The sequence below is a fragment of the Aulonocara stuartgranti genome (genome assembly GCF_965226115.1).
Source record: "Aulonocara stuartgranti genome assembly, chromosome: 4".
NCBI lineage: Eukaryota > Metazoa > Chordata > Actinopteri > Cichliformes > Cichlidae > Aulonocara > Aulonocara stuartgranti.
Genome location: NC_138942.1, coordinates 38828539 through 38849459, shown reverse-complemented (window position 1 = coordinate 38849459; position 20921 = coordinate 38828539). Strand labels below are relative to the sequence as shown.

Sequence of the window (20921 nt, the reverse complement as noted above, 5' to 3'; positions counted from 1 at the left end):
CTTGAATAGAGCTCTAGCTGAGGTGTTTGAAGGGGAGAATGTGCGGAGCCCAGATTTAAACCTTGCAAAGCGAGTTTGATTGATGATTGGACCAGAGTGATGATGTCAGTATTGAGATCGACAGTGTGGGAAAGCAGTAGAGGTGTAAACCGAAAAGCAGTCAAACACCCAGGAAAGCAGGTAGATGAGTGATTACAGATCTTCCTTATTGAACTTAATCATAAGCTTCATTATTGTTTAAAGAGGTTCATATGGTTGTGACTAACCACTAGTAATGTTTAACACTAATATTTTCACTATTGTGTGTGAAGTGTTAGAACATTCCCTCTGTGTGATCAGTAACTAAATATGAACTACATATGCCTTGTATATGTCTTCACTCTTTTGTTCTAGGACAGATTTCTGACCCTGAGATGATGGTATCTGGAACCAAATTAAGCCAGTCTGAGAAGGAACTGATTCTGTCTCATCCTGGGACTGTCCCACGTGGTTCCCCCATGACGTACCACTGTCCATCCATATGTCCAGTGACCTCATCCTGTACCACATGGCTCCACAGTTCCCAGACTTTTCTTTGATGCAGCACTTTTTCAGAGGTCCATTTTGCCCAAGTTTACATCTGTTTATGCTTCTCTACTCCCTTCAAGTTTGACTACAAATGTCCTGGGAAATTCAGAAGGGAACCAGGCAGCAGTCTGTATGTCTTGTATGGGCACGGCAACGCAAAGCATGGCTGACTTCCAGTCATTTTCAGGAGCTATGCTGTTGCCACAAGGGGTATGAGGAGCAGGATTCTGCAGTAAAGACCCCAGCTGCTGAGATGTGCGTTTTGATTTTATTTGCATGATTTGTATTTTTAATATTTGTTTTGTAGTGTTTTAATCCACTGTGGACTGGGTGGACAACGGACAAACTGGTTAACACCTGTTGAGGTGTGGGTGTGCCCTGAGGTGGCCTATCAGCTGCTGAAAGGACCTGTTAAAAAAACTGTCCGAGCACAAAAAAGGGATGAGGGCCCAGACTCTAGAAAGTAGGAGCACGTATAAGCCAGGTGAGAGAGAGAGAAGGACATGCTGCCTGATCACCAGGTGAAAAGGCTTGCGTGAAGATGGGTCCACCAACACGGCACGGCCATCAAGCAGTGGGAAACAACGATCGACACCAGGGCAGAGGTAAACCTGTACCTGTGTCTGTGAGTACTGTTTGTCATTCGCTGGCTGCAGCCCTATTGGTGGTGAGGGCTCCTATGGAGATTAGCCAGGCCAGGGGTTTTTCAGGACAATTTTATTGAGGGTTTGTGTTGGATTTTAGTTTTAAAAGAACATTTGTTTTATTGTTTAATTTTTTAAAATGGGAATAAATTTGTTTGATTAGACTTGCTCAGTGTCTTTGCCCTGGGCTCTGATTCAGACCTTCTGGTGTGACATTCAGGCCCACCAGCTTTAGCGTGTTAAATTCCTTTATAGTCGCCTCTGTTTGGGCTTGTTGAGGTGAAGAGCAGTATTTAAAACATGACGTGTCCAGGAAGCTCACGTCAACATACAGAATGGCTATGCCACTCTGTGCCATTCACACAAGGACTACTGTCATGGTCCTTTGTGCTTTGTGTTTAGAGCTTTTAAACCTTGTTAATTCTTTATTGTTCTGAGTTTTGAAAAAATTATTTATGTTCCTTGGTTTTAGTTTTATACCTTGGTTTCCCTGTGTTTATGAGTTATGCTTATTCCATATTGTTTTCGCTGTGTATTATGTATGTCTAGTTTAAATGTCTTACATTTATCAGTTCCCTTTAGCGCAGTGGTTCTTAACCTTGTTGGAGGTACTGAACCCCACCAGTTTCATGCAGCCACTGAACCCCTCTTTAGTGAAAAATAAAATATGATTTTTTTCAAATTCAAGACATTCATGCTTTTTACTGGTGCACAAAATGAGCCGTGCATGTCACAGCGGAGGCTCTGCCGAACCCCTGAGACCGACTCACCGAACCCCTAGGGTTCGATCGAACCCAGCTTAAGAACCACTGCTTTAGTGTCTCCCTCCTGTCCTCTTACAGTGACCTCTGTATTTTGTCATTTCGTATCTTCCAAGTCCGTCATCTCTTTCTTTGTTTACCTGTTGTCTGTGTCAAGCTTATGTTTCTTAGTCTGTCAGTGTTTCTGTTTGCTGTTTTATTTTGATAGTCTCTTGTCATGTGTGCTTTATGTTCAGTTTGCTTCCCATCTGTCGTTTTGTCTAACTCCCAGCTGACTCCACTCACGTAATCACCCTCCTGTGTATATATTATGTCAGTCTGCCTTTGTCTCCAAGAGTTTGCATTTGGATCCTCTACTTGACCACTACTGGCGAGTTCAGGCCAGAACGGCAATTATAGGACTGGTATGACACAACCTTGTCACTGATACCCGAAACAAGCTTAACTGTGGAAAGAGTTTGATGAAGTATTTATTGTTGAATTGAAGGCTAACTTAGACCTGTACTATTATAACACACTCATGCATTTGTACTTTGCACTAAATTGAACTAAGCTCTTGCCTTTATAACCTCTCACCTTTTCCCATGTGGTTATTTGCTAAAGACACTACAATCAGCCATTTCAATGTTGTCCTGTTTTTGTAAATTAAAGAATGCTCGTCACTGTAAGGTCAGGGAAGAGGTTGTCTCCAGGGTGATCTCTGTGCAGTCCAACATGAACCTGACATTGGCACACCTAGAATTTCAGGGACATGGCGGGCTTGACTTTTTCCCTGCTTCTCTAGATATGAAGTGAGAATGAACACAATGCAAAGATAATTGGCCCAGGTAATGGTATTTCTCCTGACTGTGGCAATGCACAGTTTAAACATGTAAGCAAGGAGTTGCTCCTTAATATCAGCAGTACCCTTCATGGAGTATATCAGAAACTCATCGGTTCATGTTATGCTTTGGGGAAGGGTTAGGGTCAGGCAGGCTTTCTCACCTACCTTCTTTGTTTTGGTCCAGTACACTAGTTGAGAAGTAGATTATGCAAAAGATCCTAAAGACACTTGGATGGAAATTTAGTGCAGAGTTTTATTTGTCCATCTGATGCATACCATTGGCTGAACAGGGCAGGAGATGGCAGAACTACGTCTTCCAACCTGGTTTCCAGGTCTTAGATTCCCAGCCTCATCCGCACCTGTGGAGATAAAGAAATTAAATACAATAAAATAATAGTCTTGGCATATTTCCACTACCTGTGAACAGACCACAGAAGAGCAATCATAACCAAAACATCTCGTTAACAACATGCCTGCAGATTCCACTCCCAGAATCCCCAACAGCTAGAAAGCAGCTGTTACAATGCAGTAAACTGATGAAACTGATAATTCACTTCAATTCAGTTTGGGTTTGTTTGTTTTTTTCAGCTAGCGCCAAATCCCAACAGTTGCTTCAAGGCACTTTATATTGCAAGATAAAGATCCTAAAATACTACTAAGATAACATATTTACAATACTTGACAAGTGAATGTCACTGAAATATGTATGTGGATTGATTAAAATCTGTGAGTGCATGCATATTACCTAATTAACATGGAAGACTCCGAACAGGCTAGTTACAAACGTACTGCTAGATACTGCTACGTGAATTTTGTGAACAAGTTATGTAACAGATGAGTTGTTGTTTGGGCTGAGAGGCATTTAACAATAAATTATTTAACAGTACATATAACATTACCAAAACACATTGAACAACCTAATATCCATGAGGCAAAAGCTTACCAGCGGATGGGTGTATCACGCAGTCATGATCCAGCTTCACAGCAGTAGCAGCCATATCGCTACCTTCACCAGGCTAAGATGACGCAGATTGACGTTTATTCGTCATTTCATATAATGACTGCTTTTCAGTGGTGGAGTAGAACTTTTTTAAGAGAAAAGGCTTGGGACAACACTGCTTTTTTGACAACTGATTGTGCAGCCACTGAAATAATCTTCTTTGCTTATTGCATTTATGTCTATTGCATAAGTGCAAATTCAGCACCTCCTGTCTTCTGATCACTTGTATCTATTTCTTCTTAACGGCTGTCCCAACCAGGAATGAATGAAAAGATAAGTAGGGCTGTTTTTGTGTACAACAAGAACAGCCTGGCATGCTGCAAAACTTTGATATTTACACGGTGCCATTTCTTCTGACATGCAAAGAAGAAATCTACTATCTACTTATCACTACATATTAGGATGTCCTGCTGCTTGTTATGAGCAACTTCCGATAAAAAAAAAAACGTGAAAAAGGTCTATTATGTGATAATGCACTGCAGGTTATCTTACAAAATAACGTGAAAGTAATGTAATAAGTAATGTAATAAGTACACTACTTTCTCCAGTGAGAAATTCAGTAACATGCTGCATTACTTTTAGGAAAACTAACAAGTAATGTGAATGAAATTACTGTTTGTTTGTTTGTTTTAGTAAAGACCCCAATAATATTCATGACATGACAAGTATAAGTGTATTAACAGTTTAATTTGATTCTATTGTTGTACACCAAAACATTTGATTACATCAGTAAAATTCATAAAATTGCTACATTTAATCTGTATATATAATATACTTTTTTAAAAGAAGTATATTCTCGAAATATAAAATTTCTTCATTTCAAAATGTCTTCTTCAAAATACTTTTCAGGGGGCTTTTTAAATAGTTTGGTAATAACGAATTGCAAGCTTATAAGTAATTCAAGCATGGACCAGGTATTCAGAATGGCTATATGAAAGTTGTTGTACAAAGAATGTTCCCATCCCTACCTGCCCACCCATGAGGCCTACTACACAGTCAACAAATCCACACAGTGTTTATCTTTAAAAAAAATCAGAAGAACAAAAAATAATGGTAATGATAACAAAGAATAAAATAGAATAGAATAGAATAGAATAGAATAGCCCTTTAATGTGACTGTACATGTATAACAAAATTATAGGTGCTCCACACCAACGGTGCAAGAATAATATTTTTTTAAAAAGACATCAAAAATAAATAGCCAACAAAAGCAATATATACAGTCTAGAGGAATATATACAAAACAATAGAAAGGCAAATAAGATTAAAAGGGTGAGTCAACTATTCCCGTACCTTCCAGTCTACTACGAAACATGTAGCAAACTTTTCAGCCATCAACTTGTGTGGCACAGATCGGAGATCTTACTGAAGACTTCCTTTCAGCAAAGTCTTCCCTTTCAGAAGTTCTTCAAGTAAAGTAGACAAACTATCTACACTATCTTGACAAAACGTCTGAAGTCTGAGGTTGACAGGAAGCTGGATCCTCACAGGGTGCCCCAGGAGTGAAGGGGATGCTTAGGAGGCCAGTGAAAGTGGAAGCCAGACAGGACACTGGCAACAGCAGAGATGGACCCCCTCAGAAGGCTTGGCTGGCGGGCAGCACCAAAGATGGGACCCCTCAGGAGGATAGACCAGAGAGGAGAGGCTGAGGTGGAACTCATCTGATGGTCGAGCAACTGCATCATAAGAGACCCTCTGGTCCAGGACCTCTGGAGACCAGGAACTATGTCAAAGAAGACCCTCTGGAGGCTTGGCTAGGGACTGACATCAGCAGAGGTGATGGGGCACCGTGCCTTAGCTGGCAGCTGATGACGGCGACAAGGAAACAGATGATTTGGAAGGAGTGTGGTGATGATGGAGGAGGCAGAACCCCTCCAGAATCTTGGTAAATGGCCTGTCATTGAGGCGCAAATCCTTGTGCTCTGGCAGTGTTGAAACCACAGGTTCTGGCAACGTGGGCTCTGGATACTCGGGACACTCTGAGGATGCAGGATACTCAAGATACTCAAGGGTGCTGGAGCAGGACATGCAGCCAACTCAAGCAAACGGGATACTCCAAGTACACTTGGAGGTCGCTGGAGATACCAGTTGAGGTACAGTTTTTATCGAGACCCCAACACAGAGAAACAGTGTCTGATTTCGCCAGCTCAGGAGCAGAAAACAGTTTTTAACAACAAAACTCAGAATTAACACAGACTGGCTTAGAAAATAAAGCCTGAATTTTCATGTTGGACTCAAAGATACCCAGCTCGTTTTCACAGTCACCAGGCTGTGAACACAAAACACAGCTAGTTTGGAAAAACAAAGTTCATTAACAGATTGGAAAGCTTGGATCACAGAAAACTGTTTTAATTTCAAGCTCAGTCTTAGTACTTGAATACTCTTAACAGAGGACACCAGTCATGGTACCATTGTGTGGCAGGCAGGATCTGGACCCAAATGCAGGGCTTGGAAGACAAAAGATAAACTCAAAGGCTGGCAGGGCAGCTGGTGGTGTTCGGACAATCAGACACTCCCTTTATCAGGAAGTCAGTGGCACAGGAGGGAAAGCCGTCCCAGGAGTTGGATAGCAGAAAAGCTGCACCAGTAATCTCACTAAAGAAAGCTCTAAATGAAACATCTCCAACTCCGCAACACTGTGTATGTGTACGTGTCCTTGTGTCGCTGAAGTAAAACTAAACATAAGACACAGTGAACAAGAATTACCAAGATAAAAACAGGAAGACTCCACAAAGTATTACTGGAGCCCAATATAATGCCATCCAGAGTAAGCAGAGACATGGTGGGGGAAAAAATGAATGGTGGCTCAGAATTAAACACATATTTTTGAAGCTTAAAATACACCAAACAATTGACAGATAACACATCTGCATAATCATTTCCAACACTCTGAAGGCCAGCGAGGACAATTTGGATGCTCTCCAGGAATACACTGACTAGTGCTTCGATGTTAAGAAGGCACAGAGTTCCTCTTTCCAAGAACGAGACACCATGTTCAGAGAAATTGCCCAGAAGACTCCCCGAAAACAACATCACCACCCGGTGAAGACATTGGCGACATCCTCTTGTCTCTGGTCGAAATTCTACACCGGGAATTGCAATTCCCTTTGAATCGTTGGAATTTAGCCACTTGCTGCTGACCAGATCTCGCTACAGGGTCAATTCTCTAAAAGTGTCACCCAGGTCAGTGAAGAAAATCAAAACATTTTTCTTCTTTTTTCTCTATGTATTATTGTAGGGTCTACCTTGTAGTCTGATTTGTCATAACTTCTCCGTTTTGTGGTAAGCTTTTCTTTGGCTGTCACTTCTTCACCCCGACCTGTCTTATTTGGCTCAGCAGAACTAAAATATATATCCTGCTGCTTTTACACACGCACTCACATAAGCTCAGCGATTCTCTGCGCGATCAACCTCTCACATGTTTAAGCTGCAGGAGATTTCACTTGTCATGTTTGCATAGTAAGCTAACGATTAATAAGAGATGTCAGAGGAATTGGTGCGCAAATTATCATCACTCACAGATCAGTGCTGTCGCTCTCTATACACAGTTCACGCGATTGCAAAGTGAAAGCAAAAAACAAGCGCAAATTCAAACGCGATTTCAATATGTCACATATTGACAGTGGCTCACCGATGCCAATGACATAATTACCCAGCTACATTTCCGAAAGAATGCAAAAGCATTGACATATATTTTTCCTTCCTACGATAGGCCGACGGGCAGGGAAGAGATAGATTTTGGTAGCCCGACTGGAAAAATCACTAGCCCCGGGACGTCGGGCTAGCGATATTGCAAGCCCTGTATCTGATTGAGGAATCACTCATCTTTGGAAAAGAGAGTTTATTACAGAGAAATGTCTCTTTCCAAAATAAAAGCTATACTATCCGCTTCTTCTGGGCTATATTCTCAGCAGCATAAGGAGAATCATGTACTAACAGCTGTCTAAATGACTCGGCTAAAGTTAGTAGCATGCTTGTTGTTTTTGTCTTTGCACTAGGATGATGTCGGAGTAAATGTGCAGTCATATTCGTTGTGTTCCCACTAGTGCTTTCAGGTTAATCTCGTTGAAATGACCTTAACGCCACAACACGGCAAATCTCCGTTAACGAGCTACCGCCGATCGCCCCGTGCATGGGGCTGGACGGCCAACACGTTAACGAGCTAACTGCGCTAACACACTAGTTCCCACCAAAGTAATTGAGCATTGCGTGGCACATCCAACATACTGTTTTACTTTAGTCCATGACGCGCTGGAACTCATGTGCAATTAATGACTTTGCAATGCACAGCCATGTCTTCACTTTAGACCTGTAGTCAAGACCGCCTAAACCAAGACCAGGACAATACCAAGACCAGAGGGTATCGAGACCAAGACAGAGACAAAAAAAGTCTTTAAACTGCAGCCAGCTGCTGCTTCGTTTACGGGTGTCAGGCACATTTATGTGTTTTTGCTCTCGCACAGCCCTCCTCACCGCTGTCTACTGTCTCACTCATTCACTGAGAGGACAGACGCACGCTCCACTTGACTGTCGCGTCTCTCACCCTCTCTGTTTTTCACATAATGATATTATCCTATATCCTGGCATCTGATTGGCCACAATATGGAGGGATTGGAGCGTAGCTGAGTCACTAGGTTATTCTGTTTAGATGTTGCATATTAGATTGCCCCTCGTTTCCTTACCCCCTGTGTCCCCCCTCCGTGTATCTGTGAGTTCCCATGCCTCATTTCTCCTCCTTGTGTTTTCCCCAGCCTGCTATGTCTGTGCTCTCCCTGTGTTCTCTCTTCCCTTCCTGTCTGTGTCTCTGTGTACTTCCTGTTTTACTTTGATAGTCTCCCGTCAGTGTACGTCACGTTGTGTTTGCGCCTGCCCTGTCTCATTAAGATTATCAGTGTCACCTGTGCTCCCCATGTGCTCCCACGTCCCTCGTTATCCTTCTGTGTATTTATGTCTGTGTCTCCCTCAGTTCTGTGTCACGTCCTTCCTCAAACTGTGTGACTTTCCCTGTGTCTCTCCGAGTTAGTATTTCCCAGCTCCGTGAGCTTGCATTTGGGTCCAATTCCTTTTTTTTTTTTTCTTGCCTGTCCCGTTTGGTTCTTTTGCATCAGAATTATTGTCTAAAGGCGAAGAAAGATGCCCAACGGATTTACTTTACCAAATGGACCATCCCGGCCTTGCCGTAATGGTCTATTTGATTCACCTTTTTTTTTATTCCACTTGTTAAATACGGGACAGACTTGAGTGGGGAAAACAAAGGGGAGAAAGAAAGGGAAAGAAAAACAGCGGGGAAGAGGGATGGGGATAAAGGGCAAAAAACAAAAACCAACAAAATAAGCAGACAAAAAATGCATCTATCAATCACCTGGATCACCTGTTGAGAAAGAAAGAAGAAAAAGAGAGCAATACAATAAACAACATCACGATGATCTATGGGAATGTAACAGTAAATACTAAATATTAAACATTATTGTGCAGCACGTAAGATCAACAGAACACAGTGTGCTTTGAGGTAGGAGCCAAAAAGGGTGTAGTTTGTGGGTGTGATCACCCGTGTGTACACCTGTGAGCATGGACGCGCTTGTTTTTTGTTTTTAAAAGGTTCCTTCATGTAATGATCTGCTAGAGGGTGTGGGGGGGCCACAGCCCCGTCCTCCAGGGCATGAAGCAGGTATGGAGGAGATCCAGACTCCAGACATCCAGAGGCCCCCAGAGCACAAGAGACCAAGGAAGACCAACAGAGGGGCAGCCGCGCCACTGTCCCAGAAAGAGCTGAGGAGAGTCCCAGATGAGGGCTCACTCAGCAGCCGCGGAGCAGAAGCCAGGGGGAGTTGCAGTGACGCGCCCGTGAGCTCCGCTGGCAGCCAGCCGTGCCTGAGTGACCGAGCCCCAGGCCGAGAGGCCGGGGGCACCCCACCTCCGAAGGTGCCCGAGCGAGCCCCAGGCTCCAGGCCCCGATAAGCAGCCACCAAGGAGTGAGCCGGTGGCAGACACAGGCATTTGGGTCCAATTCCTGCCTGGACACAGCGTATCATGGCACAAATATGCATCAGCCAAAACTGTCTGCAGAGAACATAATAATGACAGTACCAGGGCCCACTAGGATGACCGTGACTCATGTGACAAACATCAAGTCATGCACAGCTCAACACAGAAAATATTCTTGAAATGACAACTTTAGAAGGAAGGCATGTTTTGGGGGAGAAGTGGAAAGTGCTGAATATAATCACAGAGCACACAGAGAAAAGTACTAAACTGAATCAATTTCAGCTTTCATTTTTCATGATGTATATTTTATTAATAATTAAATTTCATTATCTGTGTCTTTACCAGACATTTGCCACACAGGTGTAGATACTGTAGGTTCAGTGAATGCTGAAATTGCACTGATTGGAATATACTGGACATTCAAAGCTAAGATTCAGCGCACTGTGTTGGAGGCTGGGATTGGATGACTTCATCATACAGTATATACAACCTTTGATCATCGTTTATGTCCAGTTGAGAATGAATCTGTGCACTCACATATTAAATGAACTGAAATCAGTAGTGTGATCTCCAGTCTTGATATAAGGAATGAGAGACTAAGGAGCTTGGAAAGAAAAGCGTCTGGACTTCTTTGAGTTGCTTGAAGACGTTTCACCTCTCATCCAAGAAGCTTCTTCAGTTCTAAGGGTCAAATGGTGGAGAGTCCCAGATTTAAAATTCTGCTGAAAAGAGGTGAATCAGCAGAATTTTTGCTGGAAAGAGGTTTTTGCTGAAAACAGCTGAAAAAGCTGGGATTTGTGCTGAAAATAGTTTAAAAAGTTTAACTGTGAACTGAAAGAAATGTTGCCATAAGCGGGATTTGAACTCCAGCCTCCCAGTCTCAGAACGGCTGCTCATCTCACTGAGCTAAAACACAGCTCAGCCCAATACAGACTTGCGGGGTGGGTGGCTGTAACTCAGGTGGTAGAGCAGGTCAGCTACTAACTGGAAGGTTGGTGGTTCGATCCCAGGCTCCACCAATCTGCATGTCAAGTGTCCTTGGGCAATGCATCCTTTGGAGTGTGAATGTGTATGAATGTTAGAAAAAGTTCTTGGGTGAATGAATTAGTTGTATGCTCAGAGTAAAAATGTGTCTATTATGCTCTATAAGAAGCAGTCCATTTACCATTTACAGACTAGTGAAGAAACATTAGTCATGAGCTCCAGTCAACAGATGTCTTATTACGTGTCTATTATGAGTGGCAGGCAAACAAGGAGGTGCTGCATGCACCCATTTCACTCTAGTCCCAGGAGGAGACTAACACTGAGAGGAGTCAAATGCAGCATCTCGGGGGAATCAAGAATAAGTGCTTTTCAACGGAGAGTGATTTTTTTTTATTTCACTGAAGGGATTCACTGAAAAGACACTGGGAACAAGAGTTGTCTGATGTAATGTTTACACTGCGAGACACTGAAAGGCTGCTGTGTACATGTGTACGTTATTACATGAACATCTGACCAAGACTTTACTTCTGACTTCATGTCGTTACATTTAAAATATGAAGACAAATATTATACACATGATGGCATAAGAATCAGTCTTTGCCTTGTTTTTATAAATCTGTAACTAATCTATTGGAATCACAGTCATACTGCCAGACTTAATAAGAGCCGTTGCTAACAGAGAAGCGCTCTGAGACTGTTGTTGTTGCCAAGGCAACCACTAATGTGCAGCTAGGCTAACAGGAGCTTGCTAACTTTAATAAGACCGTGTTTTATACAACAGCACAGCCATATAAGGAATCAGCTGATCACTGCCTGCAGCGGAATTTCTTTGCTTTTTCTTATTTACGATTGAAGTCACCGCCTTATTGGGCAGGTTGGTAATGTGTCTATGACGGGGACAGGCTGCACGCTGTCTGCTCCGGAGAAATGTGCTGTCAGACACTGGGTAATGCTCAAGATGCCTAATGATAGCGGCTAATGTCAGCTTAATAGTAGCTGCCAGCCTGTGTGTTGTAGTCAAACAACCGCACTGAGTTCTATTGTTAATGAATTAGTTTCTCTTTTACAGAGAACTGGCAATAGTGCGTTAGTTTCACTGAATAAAGGCTCGTGTATCCATGACTGCGCTGTGTTTGGCACAGTGTTTCGTTTGCATACACGCTTTCATGTGTGGACTATGCCCGGTGACCGTGGCTGTCATGCTTGTGTTCGTGTGCAGCGGAGACAATGCAGTGATGAACACTGATGTACTCATACATGTGTGTGTATGTGGGGGGACTGTTTTGGTTTGTTCAATAACGAAACCGTCCTCTACCAACCCGCGGTTCACCCCTGTCCGTCTTCGCATCACTGTTAACCTTCCCCCCAATGAAATGACGGCTGGCTGTACCCGAGACTGGTGGCCGTGCAGCCGGGCTAAATACTCGGCGCAGTCAGCGCTATGCCACGGCATTGTCAGAGCCTCTTAAGCTTACCGGCAGTCAGAAAACAGCGCTCCCCATGCTTCGGCCACCGAAGCTTACCTTGCTTTGGCCGATCTCTCGTAACTCCATCCCGTCCCAGTCCCCAGATCTCCGAAGCCCGAAGCGGGATAATTCCTCTCCATGAAAGAAAGAGCTGGATGAAGATGCACAGATAGTGAGCGGGAGGGAGGGAGGGATATCTTCACTTCCAGCGCCAGATTCTGTTTATTCCTCTGCTTGACAAGCCTGTAGACTGAGCGGGGATCGGGGGCGGTGTGGGGAGCCGCGGCAGACAGGAGCACCTCCCTCCTCTCCCCGTATATTTAACTGTCTATTGTCTCTCGTGTTAAGCCGAACAGATGCTCCACGTCGCAGCTTTAGTAAGAGAAATTATATTCACGCTGCTCCGATAGCTGCAGCTTACTCGCTCTTTTTGCGTTTTGTTCACATGACGCCATTTTTAAGAAGAATGACTTGGCTGGCGTGATCGCCTTCTCTCTTACAAGCATGCACGCCTTCGCAGTGTGCTGTAGACCATTGTAAACACAAAACAAAAACTAAGCTTCTACAGCAGTTTTACCTTTCTATGACAAACAACACAAAGGCTGCAAACATGTCCAGAAGAACTTCCTCGTGATTCTAATTTAATCTACTACTTGCATGCTTATTTGCTGGCTTTGCAAGTCACAACAAGTTATACAATGACTGGAGGCATGTGAAATTGTTACATGATTTATTATATAAAATGCATCTTGGTTTTTCTTGAACACAAATGCACAAACACAGCACAAAAACGAAGTCTTAAGTGATCAGACTAGTGACAAATGATTAGCTACGGTCCACTTTGGGACTGTCTTTGAACTGCACTCCTAAGGAAAATATGTATATTTTAAAAAACAACCAGAAATTTTCCCCAAACCATCAGTGTCAAGGTTTCACACAGTGACCTGCAGGGCTTTCATTCATTGTCACCTGGATCAGCAGATACCGACGGCGCACCCCTGTGGTCAAAGACAGGAAGAAAAACTTTGTGAATAGCAGCATGATCAATGAACGTCCAGCTGTTTCCGTTCCTATGAAAAAAAAGGTTTTTAGAAAGACGGGGGTGCAGTTAGTTTGAAAGCAAATAAGAGAACTGAACTATTTGTGCAACATCTCTAAAGTTAGAAATATCCTGTCTCAGAGTGACGCTGAAAAACTAGTTCATGCATTTATTACTTCCAGGCTGGACGACTGTAATTCATTATTATCAGGAAGTCCTAAAAACTCCCTGAAAAGCCTTCAGCTAATCCAAAATGCTGCAGCAAGAGTCCTGACAGGGACTAGAAAGAGAGCAGATTTCTCCTGTTTTGGCTTCCTGTTAAATCCAGAATTCAAAATCCTGCTCCTCACATACAAGGTCTTAAATAATCAGGCCCCATCTTATCTTAATGACCTTGTAGTACCATATCACCCTATTAGAGCACTTCGCTCTCGCTCTGCAGGCCTACTTGTTGTTCCTAGAGTATTTAAAAGTAGAATGGGAGGCAGAGCCTTCAGTTTTCAGGCCCCTCTTCTGTGGAACCAGCTTCCAGTTTGGATTCAGGAGACAGACACTATCTCTACTTTCAAGATTAGGCTTCAAACTTTCCTTTTTGCTAAAGCATATAGTTAGGGCTGGACCAGGTGACCCTGAATCCTCCCTTAGTTATGCTGCAATAGACGTAGGCTGCCGAGGACTCCCATGATGCATTGAGTTTTTCCTTTCCAGTCACCTTTCTCACTCACTATGTGTTAACAGACCTCTCTGCATTGAATCATATCTGTTATTAACCTCTGTCTCTCTTCCACAGCATGTCTTTATCCTGTCTTCCTTCTCTCACCCCAACCAATCAAAGCAGATGGCCCCGCCCCTCCCTGAGCCTGGTTCTGCCGGAGGTTTCTTCCTGTTAAGAGGGAGTTTTTCCTTCCCACTGTCGCCAAAGTGCTTGCTCATAGGGGGTCATATGATTTTTGGGTTTTTCTCTATGTATTATTGTACGATCTACTGCACAATATGACTGTTGTTGTGATTTTGAGCTGTATAAATAAAATTGGATTGAATTGAATTGAATGTGTGATTGCTTTCTTCATGCCATCACACACATTTGGTATTGTTTGAAGTATCATTTCATTTTCGATGTGCATACAACACATACCATACACTTGCAAACACCACTGCATACACCACTTTACACCACTCATATAGACTTTCTCGCATCATGATTGTCATTGATTATCATACTATAATCAGTGTAGTGCATATATGGATGGTTCCATGTTCTTCATCTTCTAGATAAGTGGACCAAAGTTATTTAGACATTGCCTGGGACACCGAGTGCCAATATCTATACAAATATTTCAAATTTGTATGCCATTTCATTTACTGCAAACATGAGTACATTTGACAGTTAAATTAAACACTCATCTGCAACCTGCTTGCTTTCCCTTCTTTGTAATTGTGTCTTTACTCAATCAGTTTCACTTGTGTTGAATTTGTTACACCTGTTTCCAATTAGTCACCTTCCCGTGTATAAATACACAACATGTGTTGTGCTTCTCTCACCAGAATGTCTTAGTACTCTTGGTAGTCAGTCTTTCCAGTGTTCCTTGTGTGTGCACGCTTTGCCTTCCACTTACCCTGAATATGGTGGTGGTGGAGCATCGTGCTGCCCACTGTGGTTCAGGGCATCGTTGTAGCTAGGCAGACCTGGTGCAGTGATCCCACCTAGGGGCACCGTCTCCGGAGCTGATGTATGCCCATCTACTGCAATTTGTACTGGAGGTCTGGAACAGCACACAGCACAACACGCCAATTTTAAACCCCTTTAGTTGCTGTATTGCTAATAAACAAACATAAAAACGTGAAAATGTTTATACACTATATTGCCAAAAGTATTTAGTCGTCTGCCTGTATTTGGTCATGTAAACTGGGCTAAAATCCCATTTCTAATCCATGGGTTTAATATGATGTCGGCCCACCGTTAGCAGCTATAACAGCTTCAACTCTTCTGGGAAGGTTTTCCAGAGAAGGTTCAGGAGGTTTCGACCATTTTTCCTGAAGCACATCTGTGAGGTCAGACACTAAGCATGTGCCCTGCCTTAGGTGCCACCTATTCCTAATCCTTATAGGTATAACTGAGTGATTTGCATAAATTAGTGCTATTTCTTAAATTTGTAAAATCTGTGACAAATTGTATTGTTTAATTTTTTAGTCTGTTAGTGTCTTGGAGCAACTGTAACCTACATCATTTCCTTAGTGATCAATAAAGTTTTCTGATTCTGGATGGAAGATGAACAACTTTAATAATTGACCGACGCGTTTCAGCTTGTGACCCTGATGAAGGCCACAAGCCGAAACGCGTTGGTCAATTATTAAAGTTGTTCATCTTCCCTTAAGTGTTGCTGGAGTTCCTGCTTTGTGAATTCTTTCATCCTCTCCATGCACCTTGGAAGCAGATGAAGTTGTGCCAGAAATCTTTGCTGTGATTCTGGTACAGCTGACTCTACTCACCATTAAAGCAAAAGTACTTAGGTCCAAAAAAGGAGAGTTCTAGTCCCAGTGAGCCTTGATGGGGTGACTGTGGCTCAGGCGGTAGAGCAAGTCATCTAGTAATCAGAAGGTTGGTGGTTCAAGCCCTGGTTTCTCTGGTCGACACATAGCCACATATCCTTGGACAAGATACTAACCCCAAGTTGCTCTCTGATGCATCCATGCTACGACTGTGAGTTCTGTATTTTTCTGTCATTTAAAGTTTTTTGACTTGCTTCAATTTTTAGTGAGCCATACCTGGGTTTTGTTCTTTCATTTTTTAAGGTGACAGTGGTTTGTCCGTCTCTTTTGGTTTAATTACTAATAAAAATATTAATGAACTTTAATAAACAATTCTGCCCTCATGTCTCCTTTTTTCAACCCGGACACTTTGTGTTACTTTCCCACATCCCCTGGACCTTTAAGGGAAAAATAACAATAAAGAATTATAAATTTGCACAAACTCTGGATTAAGAATAAGGGATTAATATTGTCTTCTTGTCTACTTTGTATTTTTTTTAATGGTCTACTGGTTTTTAAAAGACTTTACTGGGAAATGTTACTGGTGTCGGTTAGGGTGTCACTTTGTTCCACATTTCTCTGTTACCAGATGATCCACATCGGAGCAAACGTACCGGCCAGACCTCCGTGCACCCTTTTTCTTGGCTTTGTAGCAGTACACTCCCAGCACCGTGGCAATTACAGCAGACACTAGTACAGCCAGGATCCCTGCCACCAGACCTGACACGTCCAGTCTGTTTGCACTACCTTCAAAGACAAACATCATCACCCCACTCAAAAAATGTTTCTTCAATAGTTCTCCTGTTACTCAGTCAGACAATCTGTAGCCAATCACTACAGCAATGACTTCAGTCGTGATACTGTTGGAGGTTTGAAGACGTAGATAAAACAGCAAAATTAGAAAATATACAAAATATACAATCGACAAAAAATAGCAATATGGAAAAAAGAAAGTGTCATCCCAACTACTACAAAAAATACATTCGTCATTAGTATGCACATTTGAACAATGAAATGAAAAGGTTAGCATAGTGATGCTAAAGTATTACCTTGATTGGTGTACGTTTTCCAAAATTTTTCCTAGAAATGGAAGCAAATGAAGATTAAATGAAGAGGTCACCTTGAATAAGTTAAGTCAAATTGCTCAAATACTAAGAGAAAAGGTTTTGTATTTTAAATATTAAAATAAAAAAAACATGTATATTTAGGTGATAAACGTGTAAATAATTGTTAAATTAAACTGATAGTTTTTCATTCTAAGACTCCAGATTAAAAACAGGTTCTACAGTCAAAGAAGAGTCACCGTCTTTGCAGTGTCCTCAAAAATCTCTCTGGCTTCCTCGTAGTTGCAAATCTCTTCCATGCACTCCCTCTCCACATCACCAGGCACAACCAGCTCAAAGTCCCAGCTGTTATAGAGCAGTGAACGGGACAGGAAGGATGCAGCTTCTGTCTCATCCACCAACACTGGATCTCCTACAGGGTGTAGTTCACTGTCACTGATAATCAAAAACATAACTCATACGGACATCAAAAGTCAAACTCTCTAGTCTGTTGTCTAAGCTCCAGATTTCCCGTAGTATCTCTGACCCCTCTTTTTATGGTTCATGTGGCGAGGGATGCATTCTCAAATGTACTCAGGGAGCTTCAGCCATCAGACCCCACCAAACACTCCTCAGACAGTGGGATACTGGGGTTTTCTGTGATTCTGTTTAAAATCACAAAGCTGGTTTTGACTGCTCCATCGCTGGATGAGTAACTTGGCAAAAAGTCCTTGTTGCTTTCGAGCTCAGATGTCCATTTCTGCTCTTCGTTAGTTTTTGTATTCCTGTGCGTGCTTAGTCTAGTAATGGTGATTCAAATTGTAATCCTTAAAAACTCTTGTGCTCTCCACAAACAAAGCTTTGACTTCAGTAAACAAGTACTTATAAGTGCATTTCAGGAGCTCCCAAATTCACATCTCTGATAATCGGTTCCAACACATTTACAGTGAAGCGGCATTTTCTTGCACACACATATGTAAATGTTAAAAAAAATAGCCGTCAACAACAACGTTGTGTTATGATTTCACACAAAATCACAAAAAACAAACTGTGAAAGCTGAGAGTGTCTGGTGGCTGAAACTGGACAAAACTGGATTATTTACATTTGAATGCTAATTTTCTGTGGAGGTCCATCATGGACCTGCTTTAATGCCAGCGGGAGATTTTCAGTGTGGTAGCAGTCTCCCTATCAACTTCTAAAAATGTATATTATGAATTATAATTGTAATTATTGTTATTAATAATAACGTTGTTGTTGCTGAGTATTTCTGACACTTCTGATCTAATGAAGGTATAATTCACACACACGCTCACCAAAATTAGACCACAGAAGATTAGAAAATGCTGCCTGCTGTGATAAGTCTTGATTTCTGCTGCAACATTCAGATGGTAGCGTGGTATTAAGGTATCTGTGAAAGATCCTTTCAGGATTCTGCTTCCTGTGGTGCTCGGTGCTGTGGGACTGTTAGTTCCAGCTGACCAACGTTTAGTTTCACGCACAGCCTACCTGGAGATTCATGCTGACAACCACAGTCACTCCAGAGGAGCATCTTGGCGATGTGGGGGAATGAGACATTTGTATTGTGTATATGTGGATGAACAACTGTGTGATGCTAATGTTTCCAGTACTTTTTTCAATCTTTACCACAAACAATCCAAGTGAGCTGTGCAGGCCCAGCGTACTAGAAAGATCAACCTAACGTGGGTCATACACAGAGGTAGGATGGAGCATTAGGAGTGGTTGCCTTTCTCCTCCTCATGGCGCCCTGCTCATCACCACTGTGTTTATGTGCTTAAAGAGAAATCACTTCCTTGTAATGAAAACTGATTCTGAAGTACAACTTCACCAGCTCATCTACACAAAGCAGAATGTATATACACCATATATATATGTTTGTAGATGGTATAGCAGCCGTGGCCGTTTGTCTTGAAACAGCTGTAATCTACACATTTCAAAATTTTGACTTTATTCTCACAACAATGTTTTGTTTTGCTTTTTTCTTAATGGCACCCTAATACTCCTTCATAGGAAAGCCAGTGGTGCTATATAGAATTTGTTTTTATTGTTATTTATTCTAAATCCTGCTACCAAGGAGCTGCTTCTAATTTCACTTAACATCTGATGTTTAATGGCAATAAACTACTCAGATTCACAGAAGAGCAGTTTGGTTTTCCTCTAGTCGTGCTGTTGTTGCAAGGCACGTTTGTGTAACTGAAGCATTACCACAAATTATAAAGCTAATTTTTATGAAGTGACAGGAGACAGGTGTGGGTTACCTGGTTGGTGTCTGTACGTGACGGAGCAGTGGGCCATCTGCACGAGGGACAGTCCGTTCATCCACAGCAACAATAACGCGGCTGTCGAAGCACAAAGCTACACAGAAAAAGTGCAAGAGCACCTGTGAGAACACTTGTAGTTAGAAGCCCGAGTATGAAGATGCTCCTCCAACACTGACCTGTCCAACACAGCTGCTCCATTTGGCTCCAGTTTGTTCCATCTGTCAAAGCTTTCTTGAAGAAAAACAAACGTATTTCTCTTGGTTTCACCAAAAACAGAGCTAATAGTTACTCCACTTCATTGCGCACTTTATTGCGCTGAGACGATCAGGAAACAATAAACCTGTCGGACAGCATTGCACCTGAAGGGAGGAACCTCCACAAACTGGTTTCACTGTTTACTCACAATATGCTGTCTATGTCAACATGTCCAATACACAAGCAACACACGTCTGCCTTGTAACTATAGAAGCGAGTGTAGAAACAGCCTTTAACCTGCCGTGCCAAGCTAGGGTATCCCCCCATCCCCTGCGTCGGGAGTGCGCACAGGGCAGGGAGCGCGGATCCACACGAAGTGTGAAGTTTTACTGAAACAGTGAAACACTAGTGTCGGTACGTCACGGCAGGAAATGATACATTTGTTTTCATGTGGATCATTTCAACAAACCGAGGACGGACGTCTGCGTGGACTCTCAGCGAGTAAACCCCGGTGTTCGTCTATAGAAACGCGTCTTGTTTGTCCATATTTTACATATGTGATCATCACTTAAGTTGTTAACAAACAACATGCAGCTCCAGTCATCGCTTGTAACATCAGCTCCAAAACGCCACGGCAAAAACCACAGGGTGACGTCACCTGTCTATGGGCGTTAGATTAATTAACAATTAAATACCATATAAATATTTTAAATACCAAATAATGTCAGACAATATTTTCACGGACCGGCCTTTAAGGCGGATAAATACAACAAAATGATACGACCGAGACAAAAATTCTGGTATTTTGTAAATATCATAATAAACGTGAATTCACTGTGTAACTCTGTAACTTTATTAGCAGCTTCCTCCTGAAATGCGTCAACAACACTGAGTACCGTCCTCCTCTCCGCCCCTTAATGCTCTCTGGTCGCTATGGTAACGCGTGCATATTTCTTTCAAAATAAGACGCACAACTACAACACGGAAAAAACCCAGGGGAACAGAGTTAACGATAAAACCCCTGAAAACCATACATTTCACACCAGAGCCTCAACTCTCGCGGCCCGGTACCAGTCCGTGGCCCGGGGGTTGGGCAGTGCTGGTCTAAGGAGCTTGGAGGGAAAAGCGTCTGGACTTCTTTAAGTTGCTTGAAGACATTTCACCTCTCATCCAAGAAGCTTCTTCAGTTCTAAGGTCAAATGGTGGAAAGTCCCAAATTTAAGCCCTATGAGAGTGTCCCCCCAAGAGGGACAAAGGACCCCTTAATGATCCTCTTCAGGAATCTCACTGAACCTGAAAAGAAAGTGTTAGACAAAGGACTTAATTTTGCCATTTCTCCTCAACAGTTGCCCATAGTGGACCTCATCACAGCCACAGAAACCACCACAAGGATTAATAAATGGTCACAAACAGAAACAGAGCTGAAAGTTTCAGCCTCCCTCCGCAGTGCTAAAGTCCCTCCATGTAACCTCACAATACAAGAGAAGAAGGCCATCGCTTCCCTGAGCAAAGACCACAACATCACCATATTACCAGCTGGCAAGGGAAGGTGCACTGTTGTTCCAAACACAATGGATTACCACACAAAGATCACTACACTCCTCA

The 20921-nt window shown here is 42.5% G+C and overlaps 2 protein-coding genes across 10 annotated transcripts in view; both read right to left on the bottom strand.

The window, feature by feature from the left end:
* prr12b (proline rich 12b) overlaps window positions 1–12675 on the bottom strand; it is a 64256-nt gene extending 51581 nt beyond the window's left edge. For all 9 annotated transcript variants that reach the window (XM_082530412.1, XM_082530414.1, XM_082530413.1 and 6 more), the window contains exon 1: window positions 12288–12675. In XM_082530412.1, coding sequence (XP_082386538.1) covers window positions 12288–12370 — 83 coding nt within the window. In that variant the 5' untranslated portion in view covers window positions 12371–12675. The remainder of the gene's footprint in view (window positions 1–12287) is intronic.
* A 270-nt stretch (window positions 12676–12945) lies between these two features.
* prrg2 (proline rich Gla (G-carboxyglutamic acid) 2) lies at window positions 12946–19908 on the bottom strand. Its single transcript, XM_082530578.1, has 7 exons — window positions 19298–19908; window positions 19119–19215; window positions 17102–17274; window positions 16848–16878; window positions 16413–16545; window positions 14886–15032; window positions 12946–13228 (listed from the first exon to the last, which is right to left on the bottom strand). The coding sequence occupies exons 1-7, from the start codon at window positions 19337–19339 to the stop codon at window positions 13186–13188; spliced, it is 666 nt and encodes a 221-aa protein (XP_082386704.1). The 5' UTR covers window positions 19340–19908; the 3' UTR covers window positions 12946–13185.
* Window positions 19909–20921: the final 1013 nt, after the last annotated feature.